The sequence below is a fragment of the Mixophyes fleayi genome, chromosome 4 (genome assembly GCF_038048845.1).
Source record: "Mixophyes fleayi isolate aMixFle1 chromosome 4, aMixFle1.hap1, whole genome shotgun sequence".
Classification (NCBI taxonomy): domain Eukaryota; kingdom Metazoa; phylum Chordata; class Amphibia; order Anura; family Limnodynastidae; genus Mixophyes; species Mixophyes fleayi.
Genome location: NC_134405.1, coordinates 38,024,693 through 38,045,128, shown reverse-complemented (window position 1 = coordinate 38,045,128; position 20,436 = coordinate 38,024,693). Strand labels below are relative to the sequence as shown.

At 35.9% G+C, this 20,436-nt stretch overlaps 1 protein-coding gene across 1 annotated transcript in view; it reads right to left on the bottom strand.

The window, feature by feature from the left end:
* LOC142150627 (uncharacterized) overlaps positions 1–20,436 on the bottom strand; it is a 209,826-nt gene that overhangs the window by 30,032 nt on the left and 159,358 nt on the right. Inside the window, 2 exon segments of the mRNA XM_075205823.1 lie at positions 15,232–15,852; positions 20,399–20,413. Of these exon segments, the coding sequence (XP_075061924.1) occupies positions 15,232–15,852; positions 20,399–20,413 (636 nt within the window).

Genomic DNA, 20,436 nt, shown 5'->3' with positions numbered 1-20,436 from the left:
CACTGAGGAGTGCTTAAAATTATTGAGTAGATACTGCTGACAGATATGACTTTTGACAGCCAGAAATATTAATGCACAATTAGAGAGGACACCCCAAAAACACTGAGGAGTGCTTAAAATTATTGAGTAGATACTGCTGACAGATATGACTTTTGACAGCCAGAAATATTAATGCACAATTAGAGAGGACACCCCAAAAACACTGAGGAGTGCTTAAAATTATTGAGTAGATACTGCTGACAGATATGACTTTTGACAGCCAGAAATATTAATGCACAATTAGAGAGGACACCCCAAAAACACTGAGGAGTGCTAACATTTATTGAGTAGATACTGCTGACAGATATGACTTTTGACAGCCAGAAATATTAATGCACAATTATGGGGGACAACCCAAAAGCGCTGGGGAGTGCCAAATATGAAGAAAAAATAATAAACCTCTATCCTCCTCTCTGCACTAGCGATTTTGGTTAGAGCAATTGCAAGAACAATATTGTATTCTTTCTCTGTCCCTGCTCTAATTAGCCTATGACTACACCCTGCTCTCTCCCTCTGTCAAATGGCGATGGATTGCTGTGGAGGCGTGTATTTATAAAGTTGAAGTATCGCGAGAACCGAGTCCCGAGATCCGACGACGTCACAATGACGTTCGGCCTCGATTTGGATTCGGAATTGGCGGGAGAGTACCGAGCTGCTCAGCTCGGTACTCGGATACCCAAAGTTCGGGTGGGTTCGGTTCTCGGAGAACCGGACCCGCCCATCTCTAATTATAACAGTGCATCCCAGAACACTATCCCTTGGTTACAGCAGGGGGCAGCACAGAACTTCTATCAGCAATGAGTGATGTTCTGTAGAGCCAGAGGCACAACTGTACTAGATGAGTGATGTATGGAAGCATCATGTGACTTCTGCTATGCTTCTCCCCTTGTGTTGGTGTTGGTGAGCACTGATAAACTATTGTTTCTCTCAGAGACAGACTGGCCTATTGGCCGTGCAGAGACTCCTGTGTTACACGGCCTCCTTGTGTGCCCGCTCTTCCCACACTAACATTATACTGCTACATAAGAGATGAAGATGAAGCAAATTCACTCCTGAGGAATCTTCCTCTGCTCCAGGGCTCTGATTGTGACCTGTCTGTGTAACTAGCACTAACAAGGACGTGAGATGTAATGTTATACATCACATATTCCCAATGCATCTGGGGTACCAGATTTTGGGGAATCTAGCTATGTGGCACATATGTAGAGTTATGGTGGACAATTCCTACTAATATATGTATAATAGAATGTCCCATCATTATCAACAAATACTCTGAACATACATGTATTTTATACATTTATAAATTATTATTTTATAGTTTATACTTGGTATTATTGCTTGCATAATGAAAACATATAAACAGAAAAACATTAAAACATATAAAACTGTCACTCCAAGATTTTGTTTGTGTGCCCATCCCCTCCTTCACTGATCAGACAGTGGGGGAACAATTATCATTTGTTTATTATCTATAGTTAGATTTTGGTCCATTACTGGTGTATAAATGTTCCAGAGTGACAGTTTTCGGTTAAGTGCGGAAGTAATGCAGATGTGTTGGATTTCCCAGAATTCCCTGGGGCTATAACCAATGAAAAAGTTCAGCAATGGGAGTCTGGCATTTATTACAGTTGCTATTTATTGTTGAATGGATGAGAAATCAAATATTTGTAGTGAGATAAGCCCTAGGCAAGGTTTCAAATGTTATTTCCTTATATCAACTAGATACCAATTATTGTTCCATTTTGATGTGGGCTTGTTAGGTCAATATGTGGGGAATAATTACCATACCTGTGTTATTCCAGACCAGACAATGAACTTAGACATTACTACCAGAGGTAGGGATGATATCTGGCATGAGGACGGCAGTTAGAGAAAGCTGTACATTGGTTCAGCTCTTTGCCCAAGCTCCCACTTTTCCTTATTCTCACAAATATAAAACATTGGAATTCTCTGAATACTGTTATCAAACATCACAGTAACACTGAAGATCAGCTCAACTGTCATCACTGTTATACATATTTTCAGCTGCCCACTGAGCTCAACTGTCACCGCTATTGTCATCTCTGATTGGCTGCTGGACCCTCTGCATTCATCTGTCAGCATCCTGGACCTCGTCGTGTTAGAGCTGCAGAAACTGCCTTCTCTATTAACCTCAGCCAGGGGGCGGTAGAGTACACTTCACCTCTTCCATTGCCCTGCACACTGCGGATCAACTGTTCCTTCAAACTCTCTGATTACCTGTATAGCCAATACACATTTATTCATATCTCTGACATCTCTCCATCATGCACCTGCTCGCCATACTCACCAGCTTAAATAAAAAGAAATAAACCTCACACCCACAAATCATCCCTGCATGTCCTCTTTTTCACCCTGCTCCATCACATGGCTGCTGGTGACATCTCACTTAACCCTGGGCCCCTTACAATCCCCACTCTCTGCAAAAATGCTTTGTTAATGAGAGTATTTAGAGAAGAACGGCCAGACTGGCTCAAGCTGACAGGATGGTGAAAGAAACTGAAATAACAATGTGTTAAAACAATGGCATGAAGAAGAGCATCTATGACTCCCTCCCAAACGCTTCATTCTGCCAAAGACCGCTGCCCCTCCTCCTTACTCATTACATCCTCACACTCCTGCCTCCAAAATGTCTCCCATGTGCCTCCCCCCCCCTCTGAAACTCATTACCTCCTCAATCAGACTCTCTACCTCTCTCCAAGACTTCAGGCAGGCTCTAAAAGACCATTTCTTCATCAAAACGCTCTGCTCCTTACTCACCCCTGCTCCCCTGTCTCCCCTTCTCCGTATCACCGCCATTTATTTGCCTCTCCCCTTTAGACTGTAATATCTCACAAGCAGCCCCCTTCCTTTCTGTTCTTTTTCCCCCAATAATTTTGCCACCAGCATGTCAAAGCCTTCCCTCTATTCCTCAATAAAGAAATCTGATCCTGTTCTCAGCGACCTCTCTACTGGGTACAGGATCAGCTTGTGCTAATTTTCTCCCTTCTATTTCCCCCTTTCCTCATGCCTCTTGTTTCAATGAGAGTTTATCCCCATCCTAGCTCCTCAATATTGTTTCCAATATTCCTTGCCAGAGTATTATTCAGCCTATATTGTTAGTGTATCTTTATTTGTTGTTTTTGTTTTGTCTTGTTTTGCCATGTTATGTTTTACTGTATACTCTCTGTACGGCAATGTGGACCCTTTGTGGTGCCTTTTAAATTAAGGATAGTATTAATAATAATAATAACAATAATAACTGGGCAGACATTGACTGGCATAGCGATCAATTCATTTCTATAACACACCGACTATGTTGTCCTTAAGTACGGTAGTATTATACCGGTCAGTGAGTCATCTGATTAGAAACAGTAACCTAAGCTGGCCAAAAAGTCTTGGGTGTGACAATTGTTTTAGCACCCCCATATCCACACAGCTATATTTGAACAGTTAGTTGATATCAATGCACATGTGTAGCCACCATTACACAGGGAATTGGTGTTTCTCTGGAGGATATTAGACAAGGAAAAACAGGAGGTAGCAGAGAATACTTTGTATATTTTCTTCTAATGAGCACCCTCTATATTTTATTGGTTGCCAGATTGTCACTCCTGCATGACCACCTAAATATCACCCCTGGTTCCATCTTACAAAATATAGAAGAATGTACAATATTCCATAATTATGAAAAGAGATTAGTTCTGCAATCAAAATCAAATTATTCAAATTTATCCATATCGGTTTTTATTCAACATCAAGTGTTATGTAAACATCTGCCAGTAATGTGAATGGTAATTCCAGATATTGTTTGAACATTCAGTCTATATGCAGGACCTGTCTGATTTGTCTCAGTATGTACTATGTTACATAGTTGATGATGTTGGAAAAACACACCAGTCTATAAAGTTCAACCTATTTTGGATCTCCTGCGATCCCTCATTTATATTTGAAATTGATCCAGATTAAACAACCGCCAATCTGTTTCAATCAGGAAAAATCCCTCCATATCCAATATTGCAGTCCTATTTTTCCCCTTATCCACTACTATCCTTCATTTTAATTAAGGGTCCTATCCCTGGATACACTTTTCCGTTAAAAATTTGTCTAATCCTTTCTGAAACATATCAATAGAATCTGCCATCACAAGCTTCCCTGACAGTGAATTCCATTTCTCGACTGCCCTTACTGTAAAGAACCCCTTCCTTTGCTGGTTGTGAAACTTCTTCTCCTCTAACCTTACAGGATGACTGAGTGTCCTGTGTATAGTTCTTGGGGTAAAACGTTCCCATGAAAGTTCTCTGTAATGAACCTTAATGTATTTGTACATAGTAATCGTATCCCCTCTTAGACGTCTCTTTTCTAAAGTTAACATCCCTAAACCTGGCTAACCTTTATCAATTTTATCGCCCTTCTCTGAACCCTTTCTAGTTCCAAAATAACTTACTTATAGAGTGGTGTCCAGAACTGTACCCAGTATTCAAGATGAGGTCTTACCACCGATTTAAACAGTGGGAAAATTACACTGTCTTCCCTTGCATCTGTGTCCCTTTTTATGCATGCCAATACTTTATTTGCCCTTGCAGCAGCTGCTTGACATTGAGCACTATTGCTAAATCTACTGTCTAGGAGCACTCCCAAATCCTTTTACAATATAGATTCCCCTAAATTAATTCCATTTAACTTAAAGATTGTGTGTTTGTTTTGGATCCCTAAATGCATAACCTTACATTTATTTATGTTAAACCTCATATTCCATTTGGCCGGCCAATCATCATTAATTTATGTCCCTCTGTAGAGAAAATACATCTTCCTCTGATTCTATTACCTTACAAAGTTTAATGTCATTTGCAAAAACGGAAACTCTCTAAACCATCACCAAAGTCATTAATAAATATATTAAAAAAATTGTAGCCGCAGTATGGAACCTCGTGTTACTCCACATAACTTTTGACCAATTAGAAAATGTTCCATTTATCACAACTCTCTGTTCCCTATTCTCTAACCAGTTTTTGACCCAAGTACAAATGTTGTTTCCAAGACCCACTTCTGTTATTTTGTGAACTAACCTCTTGTGTGGCACTGTATTATTCCTACCATTTGTTCCTCTCAAGTAAACACTGAAGAAAATAAATAATACCTCTGCTTTTTACTTAGTATCATTTATCAATTCACCCATCTCACTTCTTAGGGATCCTATATTATCTTTTTTTAATCCTTTTGCCATTTATATACTTAAACTTTTGGGGTTTCTCTTACTTTCTTTTGCAACTTGTTTTTCATTTTCTAATTTAGCAAATCTAATTTTCTTTTTGCATGTTTTATTACAATCCTTGTACCTACAGAAGGATTCCTCAGACCCTTTAGACTTAAACAGTTTAAATGCACGCTTCTTCCTTTGCATTTCTTCTCTTGACTTTTTATTTATCCACATTGGTTTAGACTTAATTCTTTTACATTTTCTTCCCACAGGAATGAACTTATACTGTAATAGAAAAATTATGGTACAAATATATGTTGGATAAACCAATATTGATGTGTATAAAATCTGTTGGTGAAATGATTTCTTTCTGTATTCTGTGAAATGGTTAAATTGTTTTTCTATGTTATACTCTACAATAGGGCATCTATTCATAGGATGTTAAAATGGTCAGCAGCTGTCATGCTATATAGAGAGAAGAGTGTAAGAGGTCACATATGCCCTTTGACCTGCTTAGGCATAGAAATCTGTGTACTATGAAGAGATTATATATAACCAACTTTGTCCTTTTGAGGTATATTCTTTAGTATGTGATGTGGTTAGTGACGTATGTAAGAGGGGTGGTGTTACTTCTATATAACTTGTGTCTTACATGGAGGATATTGTCGTGTTTCATGATGAATACAGACCATTGCATATGCAATTTGCAAGAATAAAGATAACCTTTGCTTTTTCAAATACTTATATTATTTTTGAATCATTTATGCGTTAACATTATGGAGGTCCCACGAGAAATATCTATAATTATCGATCAGCCAACACTTCTGGAAGAGGGGAGAGGAAAATATATACTCAATAGTGGCCACAAAAGGTAATATATTTTTATCTTATGATTATATATTTCTGTCTCCCACTCTCTGGGTTTGCTGAAAAGGTATTTATAGTTATCTCTGTAAGTGTGAAATTGCAAACGTATCTTTAATTGTTTGTCTATATGCTTTATATATTTGAATAGAAGTATAAGCATAGTTTTGGTACCAATTAGAATCTCTATTTTCTGTTTATTACTCAGAGACTGTTATACCTTGTTAGCTATGGAATGAATAAGTGAATATATGTGAGTGTGATTGGGCTTTCTTTACGAGGCCAGAATCCAGGTCAGTTGCCAAATTCAAATATCACTCAGGTTAACGTTTGAAGGAGGCAAAGCATAGTCCCAAGTCACTTAAGGTGAAACATAAAAATATACTATAAGACCTTAGATAGCAGTGCGTGTAATATGTGTGTATGATAAGTCCAGGATTTATCTGACGAGATAAAGTGTGATGTCGCTTATAACGGTTGGAGCCTGTAAGCAGGGAGTTGCATATTAATAGTGGTTGTAGCCCTATTACCATAGCGCAGACTGACTGGAGTATAAAAAAGATAAGCTGCGCCATGGAAGCATATGCAACCACACTGGAAAAGCCTAATGATAGGTTGATAATTTCCCCCTGGTTCTCCAGTGGCTGTTATGTTCCATAAATATGAAAAACAGTCTGTTCAATATGTGCATAAATGGTTAACAAGGTGTCCTGAATTTACAGAAAAAGGAAATTTTGATATAAATGTCCTAGGAGAAATAGGAAAGGATGTTTTTAAAAGTAAAGAAACGCAAGCTTTGCAATTTTGGTTAAATGAGGCTAATTGTCAAACCCTTAACAATAGTACAAGAGTTGAAATTTATGTACAGTGGAATTTTGCTATGGCTAAATTTTTAGATTGTTCTAAAGTTTTTTTGATTAAACAGGGTACAATTGAAAGGGTTAGAGAATATAATGCTAGATTCAGAAGAGAAGTTGTAAATCATTTGGGTGTTTCTGATGTGTTTGCAAAAGCGGATTTTAAAAGTATTTTGACTAGTGCTTTTGTGGAGGGGTTGAAAAACAATTTAAAAGTCAGAGTGCAAATTCATGACCATCTTTGGGTTATGAAGGATATTGATGCCTTAGCCGCAATTGCTGCACATCATGAGGATAATATGGTAATTAAAAAGGTTGAAACTAATGCAAGGGTTAAAAATCCTGACAGAAGTAACAGATCACAAGTGATATGTTATAACTGCCAGGAGAGGGGGCATTTTGCCAAGTATTGCAGAAAGCCTAGGAAACAGAGACAATCTGGTAAGACCAGATCAAATTGACGGTCTCCAGCAACTTTTGTACACATGTGTCCAGTATTAAAAAAAACAAAAACAATGTATAGGACCCCATTGTGAATATGATGGTTAATGATAATAAGCATGGATTTCTGATTGATATGGGAGTTGCAAGATCAGTATTACAAAATGAAATTTCATTACCAATTACTGACAGAATTGCTATAGGAGTCGCTGATCATGTAATTTCTTTAAAAGAAATAGTCAGTAAAAGTCACTTTAGGTCATATCACAGATAAACATTTTTTTATTGGCAGCAAATGCTCCTTCTAATTTGTTAGGTAGAGACTTGTTGTGTAAATTAGGATGTTCAATATATTGTACTCCGGATGGAGTGTTTTTAGACATACCTGAGAGAAATAGACATGCAGATAGCTCTTGATATAGATACTAATATGTCTTATCACGACACATATGGAATTCAGCTTGTATGGTGTTAACAACCAGGGCTGAATAAAATGGTAGATGACATGCTAGAAAATGTAGCTAGTCAGTTGTGGACTATAGATTTAAATGAGACTGGGAAAATGAAGATTAGCCCGATCTCTGTTAAATTGAAACCAAATGTACCAAATTATGAGTTGTCACTTACTTTGTTTTGTCACGAATATTCAGGTCATACAGCTGGTGTTTTGACATAGCCCCATGGGAATATCCCCAGACCTGTTGCATACTACTGTAAGAAACTTGATCCCATGGCTAGAGGGTTTCCAAATTGTATTAAAATATGTTGCAACCACAGCTATATTGGTAGACAAATATGCTAATAGTTTTGGGAAATCCACTTACTGTTCAAGTGTCACATGTTGTACTAACACTTTTAAAATGTCATATAATTAGATATGTTACAAATGCCAGACTAACAAAATGGGAATTGATTCTTCTAATGGCTGCAAATATTACACTTGTTAGATGTAACGTTTTAAATATTCTGCTACAATTGTTTATTACTTCTGATATTGAATCTGATAAGATTAAAAAGAGAGGGGAAGGTATATTTGAATACACCAGATAATGATTTGGCATCAAGTGAATCAGATGAGGAGAATGCAAACAAAAGTGAACGTCAGAATTTTGAATATTTTGTTCATGAACCACATGATTGTGTTGTATACATGCAGCAAACTACTGCATCATGATCAGATTTAAAAAATACTATTGTAAAATCCTGATTTGATGTTATATGTAGATGGTAGTTGTCATAAGAGAAATGATACAGGAGCATTACAGTCAGGATTTGCAATAGTGGATGATAACGTGACTATATATTCTGAAAGCTTATCGGTTCCACATTTTGCTCAGATGCTGAATTAAAATTATTAATTAAAGCTTGTCAATTGGCAGAGAATAAAACAGTAAATATTTACACTGATAGTAGATATGGATTTGGTGTTGTTGACGATTATGCTAAAATTTGGCGACAAAGAAATGTCATTACAGCTGATGGTACAATAGTCGCTCATCATGAAATTGTAAATGAATTATTGAATGCTATTCAATTACCAAAATAGGTAGCAGTTATTAAATGCCAAGCGCATATGACAGGACATGATGAAGTAACAAAAGGAAATCATAGAGCTAACTTAACTGCTAAGAGAGCAGCAGAAAAGGACATTGCACAGATTGTTGAAAATACTAAAATTCTAAATGTTGCAATACCTGATTAAACTGAACTAATTGAGATGAAAAAAAGTTGTGTTTCACAGGGAAAGGCCCGATGGGAAATGGCAGGATGTCAAATTGGTAAAGATGGACTGTGGCATGGAAAGGGAGGTAAGCCTGTAATTCTCAGAGCACTCTTACCAGCATTGGCACAAATGAGTCATGGATTAACCCATGCAGGTAAGGCTGCTATGAAGAATATAGTCCATATGTATTGGTATGCACCTGGATTTTCAGCCATAGCTGCCAGGTACTGTGATTGATGTATTATCTACCTACAGAGTAATGCAGGGAAGGCAGTAAAAACAATACCTAATTACCTGCCACCAACTGACGGCCCATTTCAAATAATTCAAATTGATTTTATCCAACTTCCTAAGTGTAGGATGTTAGAATATGTATTAATATGTGTTGATAAATTTTGTGGTTGGGTTGAAGGTTACGCAGTTGCAAAAGCCACCGTTAATGTTACAGCTAAGAAAAAATGTACAAGAATTTGTATGTAGATATGGCATACCACAGGTACTTTCTTCTGATCGAGGTCATCATTTTATTGGATCTGTTTTTAAGCAAATGTGTGAATTGTTAGTTATAAAACATCTTTATGTACCGTACCATCCACAAAGTAGTGGGAAAGTTGAAAGATACGAGATTATTAAAAATAAACTGTCTAAAGTATTCAAGGAAACAAGGATGCTATGGCCTGATGCATTGCCAATAGTTTTACATGCTATCAGATTAACCCTTTGAGGTCCTCTCAATTTATCACCGTATGAGATTCTTTTGGAAGAATTCCCAATTTAACTCTGAATTGCAATACCAGTCAAAGCCAAGTTAATAATGTGACTTAACTACATTCTATCATTTACTAAACAGTTGAGACAGATTCAAGCTGCTGTGATAGGCACACAACCGATTCCGATTGACAGAGCCTGTCATAATTTGAATTTGAGAAATTGGATGATGATAAGAAGTTTTTTAAGATCCGAATCGTTGACTGATCGGTGGTGAGGTCCATATCTCGTGCTATTAACGACGCCAACAGCATTAAAGGTCAAAGAAAAAGCACTTGGATACACGCTTCCCATTGAAAGAAAGCAGTCGATCCTGAACAAGTGTGAAGATAATTATCACCTTTATTCTACAAGTAAGGGATATTTCTGAGACCATAATAATGTCTCAGCCCTTACAAAGACAAGATGCTCTCCACTTGACGAAGTCAGGGGATGAAAATCTTGTGAAGAGGAAAAGACAAGAAACGGAAAGAAACTGGTATTCAGAGTTAATTGGTCCACAGCCAAATTTGAAATTATGGACATTGCTATTTGTTTTAACATTAATCATGTTTGCAATTGGTATTTTTCTTGATCTATATGTTTACAGCCCTGTATATGGACAACAGAACTATAATGTAACGGTTTTGGAAAGGAGAGTTAAATGAGATGCATCACAGAACCAATGTGGAGATTTATCTCCAACATAAACATGTATTTGTAAATATTGTGAGCATCATATGAAAAAACTATGCGTACAATGGTGCTTAGATGATCCAATTTTTTTTAGTGATCGACATCCAATAATGTATTTCATTAGTTAATAGGAAAAAATGTAATACTAGTGAGTGTTGGGTTTATACACAAGTACCTCATAGACATTATAATGTTGGTCTTATACCATTTCCTATAAATGAAAAAGTAAAATTAGGTGAAAAGAAATGTGGTAATAAAATGAAAGAAGAGTATAGTACTACAATGCCATCACATATAAAATTGATAAAGTATTATAATGTGATACATGAAAATATAACATGTTATAATAAAACTACAAAACCTACGATTCAACAGAAAGGAGTGAATTATAAAGTATCGAAAATATGTTTAGGAATAATAAAGGAACGTTTGAGGATTGTATAGTTTAATTCTTTAACAATAATTGAAAAATTGATTAATATAACATTGAGTGGGAATATAATTAGGTGGACGATACATTCTGTTAATCGGACCACTAGTGAATTGGGCTATGAGGCAGCTCATAGTTTAATATCTGATATACCATATACATTTCCTGAGAATTTGTATTTCATATGTGGAAGGCGAGCATATAAATGGCTACCTCCAAATTTTGAAGGTATATGTTATATTGGGAGAATTAATTCCTAGTACAATGATAATGGGACATCGAGATCTGGTTGACATGGTCGCTCAGGACTTAAAACGCAGAACGAGGAGATCTGTAAAAACTGTAAGTACTAAATATAAACATCTTTTTAAAACAGAACATTCAGTCAAAGTAGGGGTAGGTTTTGAAAATGTTTTCACTCATGGACATGTGGGATATTTAAATAATATTAAAGCAATTGAATAATTAGCTGATTTGTTGGATAACATTACAGAAATTTATGATGACACTTTTAGATATGTTTCCAAGGAGTTTCGATCGTATGAAACTAAATTAATCCAACATAGATTAATATTAGATTATTTAACTGCACAAAGTAGTGGATATTGTCACATTTTAGAAACGGTTTATAATGTGTATTAGTGTATGTACATTTTGAATAATAAGACAAACCGAGAGGAAGAAATAGATAAATATATGTTACATATTTCAAAATTAAAAAATGAATTCAGAATAAGTCATAATAACATTGATACAGAAGATGATAATTGGTGAGAGAATTTGATAGTGGATTCCTTCTACTTGATTTACAGGTATATTCTCAGGAATATTAGGGTAGTGGAAAGGACTATTTTGGACATTAGAAAAATATGCTATTATTTTTTTTTTAATAATACGTGCATTAATTTATCTTCTTTTAAAATGTAGTCTCGGATTCACAAAGGAATGTTTCTATTGCATTGAAGAATGTCAAGGAGGATGGAATATTTGTACCACAACTTAAATAAACATTTCTCTTTGATAGTTAGTTTTATAAAGAATATTAATATCTCTTTTTATATTTTTTTTGTAGTTGATATGTTTTTTTTAAGTTAAAGGTTATAGTGTGTGAATAGTTTTCACAAAGAGGGGAAATGTAATAGAAAAATTATGGTACAAATATATGTTGGATAAACCAATATTGATGTGTATAAAATCTGTTGGTGAAATGATTTCTTTCTGTATTCTGTGAAATGGTTAAATTGTTTTTCTATGTTATACTCTACAATAGGGCATCTATTCATAGGATGTTAAAATGGTCAGCAGCTGTCATGCTATATAGAGAGAAGAGTGTAAGAGGTCACATATGCCCTTTGACCTGCTTAGGCATAGAAATCTGTGTACTATGAAGAGATTATATATAACCAACTTTGTCCTTTTGAGGTATATTCTTTAGTATGTGATGTGGTTAGTGACGTATGTAAGAGGGGTGGTGTTACTTCTATATAACTTGTGTCTTACATGGAGGATATTGTCGTGTTTCATGATGAATACAGACCATTGCATATGCAATTTGCAAGAATAAAGATAACCTTTGCTTTTTCAAATACTTATATTATTTTTGAATCATTTATGCGTTAACAATACGTGTATGTGTCCAACATTTTAAAGACAGCTTGCTTTTCTTCCGTATTTTTCCTTTAAAAACTTTGTCCCAGTCTATGCACTTTATAGACTCCTTTAGCATATTAAAATTTGTCTTTCTAAAGTTTAAAGTCCTAGTTGATCCCTTATAACGTTGCTTCTGGAAACTAATTTCAAATGAGACCATATTATGATCACTGTTTCCCAAGTGCTCCCTTACTTGAATATTTGATATTAGCTCCCTGCGCTCGGCCAACGACCGCCGCCTCTCCTCCACTCTTATCACCTCTTCCCACTCCACAATCCAAGTCTTTTCCTGTGCAGCCCCCCTTCTCTGGAACAACCTCCCTTGTTCCATCCGTCTCTCTCCTACTCTGTGCTCCTTCAAATGTGCACTCAAAACTCACCTCTTCCTCAAAGCCTACCAACCATCTACTTAACCCCCATCTCCTCCTTTTATCTCGTCCTCCCTTCTCTCCTCTTGCCTCAACTGGCTCCTCTTGTGCCTGGTTTGTTTACCCTCCCTTAGGATGTAAGCTCGTATGAGCAGGGCCCCCTCCACTCCTGTCTCCATACCTATTCTTCAGCTCCGTCTTTACTGCATATGACTGGCCGGAGTTTCTGAAGTATTGGTACTTTGTTCATTGTTCTGTATAGTTTCACCCTGTATAGTCTACTGTTAGTACTGTGTGTGGCGCTGCGGATACCTAGTGGCGCCTAACAAATAAATGATGATAATAATAATAATTACGTCTACATTATTTGCTATTACTAGGTCCAGTAAAGTCCAGTTTCTAGTTGGTTTCTCTACTAATTGGGACATATAATGGTCGTTTAGCGTGTTCAGAAACCTGTTCCCATAGCTATACCACAGGTCTCAGTACTCCAATCAATGTCTGGATAATTAGAACTCCCCATAATTAAAACTTGACCTAGTTGTGTAGCCTTTTCATTTTACTGTAGAAGTTGGGCTTTCTCAATCATACTAATAACTGGTGGTTTATAGCATATCCCTGTCAGCAACTTCTCTGAACTTTCTCCTCCACTGGATATTTTCACCCACAATGCCTCTATATTATCACAAATTTTCTCGTAAATAACTTTTTGAATAATTGGTTTTATCTCTGGCCTAATATAAAAACATAATTCTCCTCCCCTTTTATTTACCCAATCCCTCCTGAAGAGAGTATATCCTTCCAAATTGTCTCCACAGTCATGTGTATCATCCCACCAGGTCTTCGTAATACCTATAATATCATATTGCTCATTCATTGCTACCAATTCTAACTCCACCATTTTACCTTTATGGCTTCTTGCATTTACAAGCATAGACTTAAGTCTATTGCCTCCCTTAGGTATTCCTTTGTGCTTTAACAAGGGCCTCTTCTTATCGGCTGTGCTTCTCTCCAATCTTCTTCCCATCCTCTCCCCTAGCACAGCAGCCCGTTCCTCATTCAGGTACAATCCATCTCAACAATAAAGACGACAACTGACCAGTGAAATCAGCCCAGTGCTCTAAGAATCCAAAACCCTCCTTCCTACATCAATCTTTTAGCCACGCATTAACCTCCCTAATCTAACGCTGCCTCCCTGGACTAGCGCATGTTACAGGTAGTATTTCCAAAATATCTATTTGTTAGTTATGTGTATACATTTAACGTTACTCAAAATGAAATAACAATAAAAAACAGAATCTACACATTTATCCATATAAGATTTTATTGAACATTAAGTGTTATAGAAACATCAGCCAGTAACGTAAATGGTAATTACAGAGAGTCTATATGCAGGACAGTCCTATCTGATTTGTATCACTATGCACTATGTCACTGTGTGTTAGTTATCTGTATTCTACTAATGTGCAATAATCTATGAAGAATCTTTATTAGTAGCCTGGAAAACAATGTGAGCTCCTTGGGATTTATTTAAAAACATGATGTGAAGAACAAGAATGTGTTGTAGCCAATAGCAACCAGATATCAGCTATTAGCAGCCTGGTGTCATCAAACCAACTAATGGGATCATCTGATTGGCTGCTATGAAATAAAGCAACCAGTGTATTGCTTGCATCATGTTACTAAACAGTACAAAGTAGTCATGTCAGAGGGAGGTGAGACAACAATAGAAAGGTATGAGGGAAAGAATAAGAAGGAATAACAGGGACCAATAGGATCACTTCTAGTGTGATACAGGGCAGTGTGCAGTGTTCCTGTAGAAATATTCAGTACTCATAGCTCTGCTGCCATAGAAGGGATCCCAGTACTGAGAAGAGCTGCTGGAACTCTCTACTGGATAGAAAGATCTTTCTTCTCCTAGTCCCAGCACCTGGATGAACAGAACAGCAGTATATTATAGAGCTCAGGAAGGGATGCTCCATTATCATTGTTTGTATATATAGTTCTAGTTCAAATAATGGAGACCTTCCGGGGGGAAGATACCCACAAGTCCTATTGCCTGACTTCTTCAGTCTTCTCTGACTTTGATATCATATAAAACATTTGTCACATTCAGAAAATTAAAATTGCCTTTACCTTGTATGGATATTATGATGATACAGCAAGTTAACTTGGTAATGAAACACATGTTACATTCAGTATCTCAGGGTGAGTCTTGTGTGTGAATCTTCTGGTGAGTGACAAGTGTTTTCTTTTGAGTAAAACACTTGCTGCATTCAGAGCATTTAAATGGTTTTTCTCCTGTGTGAATCCTCTGATGTTCAGCAAGATTTGAAGCCCGGGTAAAGAACTTACTGCATTCAGAGCATTTAAATGGTTTTTCTCCTGTGTGAGTGCTCTGATGTTTAACAAGACTTTGCTTAAGAGTAAAACACTTGCTGCATTCAGAGCATTTAAATGGTTTTTCACCTTTGTGAATCCATTCATGTCTTACAAGATTTGACTTCACTGCAAAACACTTGCTACATTCAGAGCAGTTATATGGTCGCTCTCCTGTGTGAATCCTCTGATGTTCAACCAGATTTGAAGCCTGGGAAAAGCACTTGTTGCATTCAGAGCATGTAAAAGGTTTTACTCCCATGTGAATCCTCTGATGTTTTACAAGATTTGACTTGTGGCTAAAACACTTGCTGCATTCAGAGCATGTATAAGGTTTTTCTTCTGTGTGATTCTTCTGATGTGTAGCAAGATGTGAAGCCTGGGTAAAGCACTTGTTGCATTCAGAGCATTCAAAAGGTTTTACTCCTGTGTGAATCCGCTGATGAAGAACAAGTTTTGACCTTGTTTTAAAACATTTGTTACATTCAGAACATGGAAAAGATTTATCTGCTTTGAGACTCATCATGTGTTTGATTAGTAACAAGTTACGTGTAGAAGGATTTTCCTATTGAAAAATAGGAACAGTTTGTGTGAAAACTTTCTAGTTAAAGAATAATTAGCATTTGTGGCTGATATGACTTGTTGGTTGTTGATGCTCTGAGAACAAGGTCCTTTTCCGAGAAGTCTTCTGTTCTCAGTAGGAATCCCGCTCATTAATCCATCTGTCAAAAAAGATGAGTTTATTATTTATATTATTATTTAATAATTACTTGTGTGAATCTACATTAACAGTAGTAGTGTTATATTGTATAAGGAACATGAACTATATTTATATACACTAACAAATATGTCTCAGTAATTGACCATTGCTTTCATCTTTGTGCACATTGTCACATTATTGGGACCCAATTGTCAGTTAATTGTGCAGATAAGAGAACTCTATCCTCAAACAGCCGATACCAATTCTTATTAAGATAATACACATAGTCTGCAAATTTTTTAGCAATTCTTATACTGTCTTAACATAGTAATAATGAAAATATCCTCCATAATCCCATAGTACTCATATATATATTACACATGTGATGCTTCAATATATATTATATATATATATATATATATATATATATATATATATATATATATACACACACACACACACACATATACACACTACACATGTGATACCACAGTACTGATGGAGAGTACATAAATATTTTTTGCAAACATAATTCACAGTACTTATAGAAATGTGTGTGTATATATATATATATATATATATATATATATATATATTACACATTTGATCCCACAGTACTGCAACAGTACTCAGATAGAGTTCCCTTATAGCCTTCACAAATTTATTATCATGCGGTCAATGGATGGTTCATAAAACTACTTGAGCCTAAATTGTAAATTTAGACTCATACTTGTATAAATATGTACAAGTATGTACAGGAATAATATACCTACCACATAATCTAAATCAACATAGGTGACCACATGTGGCTGTCCATCAATATATTAAGGTATATGTTATGCATCTATGATACTATTTAAACATATAACCACACTGCAAAACATAGGATTAATTAGATACATAATATATAATGTGTATAATCTGGGTGTAAATCATGTAAACCCAGATTCATTTTTCAGCACAATATTTACTAATAGATAATACAACAAACAGAATATATAATGCATAGTAGTGATTCCCATTATTATAACTCTGATAAATTGCAACGCTAACTATATATAGAATGTTACAGCAAGAACACATCAAACATTGTTAAAAAATACAATATCTGCAACATAATATCTGCAATCATTTGTGCATGTATCAATATATTCTGTTTAGTTTTCTACTTCTCTCTCTCTCTCCATGCTCATTCTTACTGTTCCATCCTTCCAGCTCTCCAACCTCCAACTAACTAACACCAGCCTGATACAGCCTATTTATAGTCATTCCTCCCCATCTCTCTTCAATAGTTTCTGGGATGACCAAAAAGTATTCTCAGACTGTTTGTCACCTAAGGTCTCATAGTACAAAGGTAAATTCTAATTAGACCTTGTCAGGTGGTAACATCTTGCATCTTAGTTAGATCACAGCAGTCTCCAACATCTTGTTATGTCAACAAATGGACCTTTTGTTTAGATCCACCTATTGTCTAGGCAGACAGTGTGACCTGTTAGGGTCTAGGAAAATGTGTAAATTTTCTTTCCTCCCAGCAGCTTCTCATGTACACATCCTTCACATGTAATTTAGATATAAACATTCCTAAAGTCACTTACTAGAAAGGAAAATTCTAATCAGGTAGTTTGCAAATTTGTTCATTCTATTTAGATTTTAGCATTCTCTGATACCCTGTTATATCAACATATTCACTTTTCATTTAGAATTTACCAAGTAGACAGTGTGAGCAGAAATACCTCTATTATATATATGTTGTACCTCTAATTCCAAAATGATTCACTGTTAAAAATAAGCCATATAACAAAGACACCTTGTAATAAATACAAAGAAGCCAAATAAGACACACACCTTGTAATAAATATAAATAAACCATATAACACACACACCTTGTAATAAATACAAAGAAGCCATATAAGACACACACCTAGTAATAAATACAAAGACGCCATATAAGACACACACCTTGTAATAAATAGAAATAAGCCATATAACACACACCTTGTAATAAATATAAATAAGTCACAAAACACACGCAGCTTGTAATAAATTCAAATAAGGCATATAACTCACACACCTTGTAATAAATATAAATAAGATATATAACACACACCTTGTAATAAATATATATAAGCCATATAATGCACACACCTTGTAATAAATACAAATAAGCCATATAACACACACCTTGTAATATTTACAAATAAGCCATATAGCGCACAGACCTTGTAATATAAATAAGCCATATAGCGCACAGACCTTGTAATAAGTACAAATAAGCCATATAACACTCACACCTTGTAATAAATATAAATGAGCCATATAATACACACACACACCTTGTAATAAACACAAAGAAGCCATATAACACATACTCCTTGTAATAAATATAAATAAGCCATATAACACACACACACCTTGTAATAAATATAAATAAGCCATATAACACACATACCTTGTAATAAATATAAATAAGCCATATAACACACACACCTTGTAATAAATACAAATAAGCTATATAACACACACAGCTTGTAAAAAATAAATAAAATATAAACAAGCTTTATAACACACACACCTTGTAATAAATACAAATAAGCCATATAGCGCACAGCACGGTGGCTAAGTGGTTAGCACTTCTGCCTCAGGAGTTCGATTCCCAACCATGGCCTTATCTGTGTGGAGTTTGTATGTTCTCCCAGTGTTTGCATGGGTTTCCTCCTCCCACAATTCAAAAATATACTAGTAGGTTAATTGGCTTGTTTCAAAATTGACCCTAGTCTCTCTCTGTGTATGTATGTATGTATGTTAGGGAATTTAGACTGTAAGCTCCAATGGGGCAGGGACTGATGTGATTGACTTCTCTGTACAGCGCTGCGGACTTAGTGGTGCTATATAAATAAAATATGATGATGATATAACGCACAGACCTTGTAATAAATATTAATAAGCTATATAACACACACACCTTGTAAAAAATACAAATAAGGAATATAACGCACAGACTTTGTAATAAATAATCCATATAACACACACTCCTTGTAATAAACACAAATAAGCCATATAACGCACATACCTTGTAATAAATATAAATAATCCATATAACACACATTCCTTGTCATTAGAGATGGTCACTGACCCCCGTGTTTTGGTTTTGGATTCGGTTTTGGATCTGGATTACCGTCGTGTTTTGGTTTTGGTTTTGCAAAACCGCCATTGCGTGTTTTGGTTTTGGTTTTGTTTGGTTTTGTTTTGCTATTTTTTGGGAAAATCCATGTTTTTGGGCCTAAATTAACCCAATTTAGTGCTCCAACTGTTTTAGAGACAAGTAATCTAATTGTTGAGGTAATAAATCATCCAAAAAAACAGTTTAATTCTTCGTTGGTAGGCCTTCATTTATTCTACACACAAAACAGATTGTCTTCCTCTCCATCTATGCATATTGGCAATGCAGCCATCGTCTTTGGATGTATATTACACCCTACACTTATAGTTAAATATGTAAAGAAATGGAAAAAGACAGTTTGCTTTCTGTCTCTATAGGCCCCCCTCCACTTTTTTAAAAAAACCAAAAATTCAGCCATTATAGACTGTACAATATTAATTGACATGGAGAAAGCCAGTTTGGTTTCTGTCTCTCTAGGCTCCCCTCCACTTGTATAAAATACTAATAAATTCAGCCGTTATATACTGTACAATATAAATTGAAATGGACAAAGGCAGTTTGGTATCTGTCTGCATCAGATCCTCTCTCCACTAGGAGTAAAATAGAAAACTATTCAGCCGTTATATAATCTAGAATATAAATAGAAATTGAGAAAGGCAATTTGGTATCTGTCTGCATCATAATCATCAACATCATCATTAGCGCCCTCGTCGCCTACACAAATCTCCCCCTCATCCTCTTCTAATTCCAAAGTGGCATCCTCAATTTGGGTATCACCGGCTACACTCGGGCTATTAAGGCACACATCAGAAGAATGCTCACGATTAGACATCCTACTGTTGGATGGACTCTCCACAGGGATTGTTGTCATTTGTGAATCAGAGCAAATATTCTCCTGTAATGCCTCACTGTTATCTTGCAGCTCGGCTTTGACGCGTAACAGTAGTTGTGCACCAATTGTAGGCTGGGTAAATTTTTGGGATCTGCCACTAATAGCCAAAGGTGAAGGCCTCATTCTCTCTTTGCCACTGCGTGTGTAGAATGGCATGCTTGCAATTTTTTTTTTATCGTCACTTAACTTTTGCTCAGTTACACTTCTTTTTCGCTTCAATACAGTAAATTTTTTTGGGGGTTTTGTTTTTTGCACTAATTTGAAAACACTCTGTTGTTTGACATCGCCTTGGC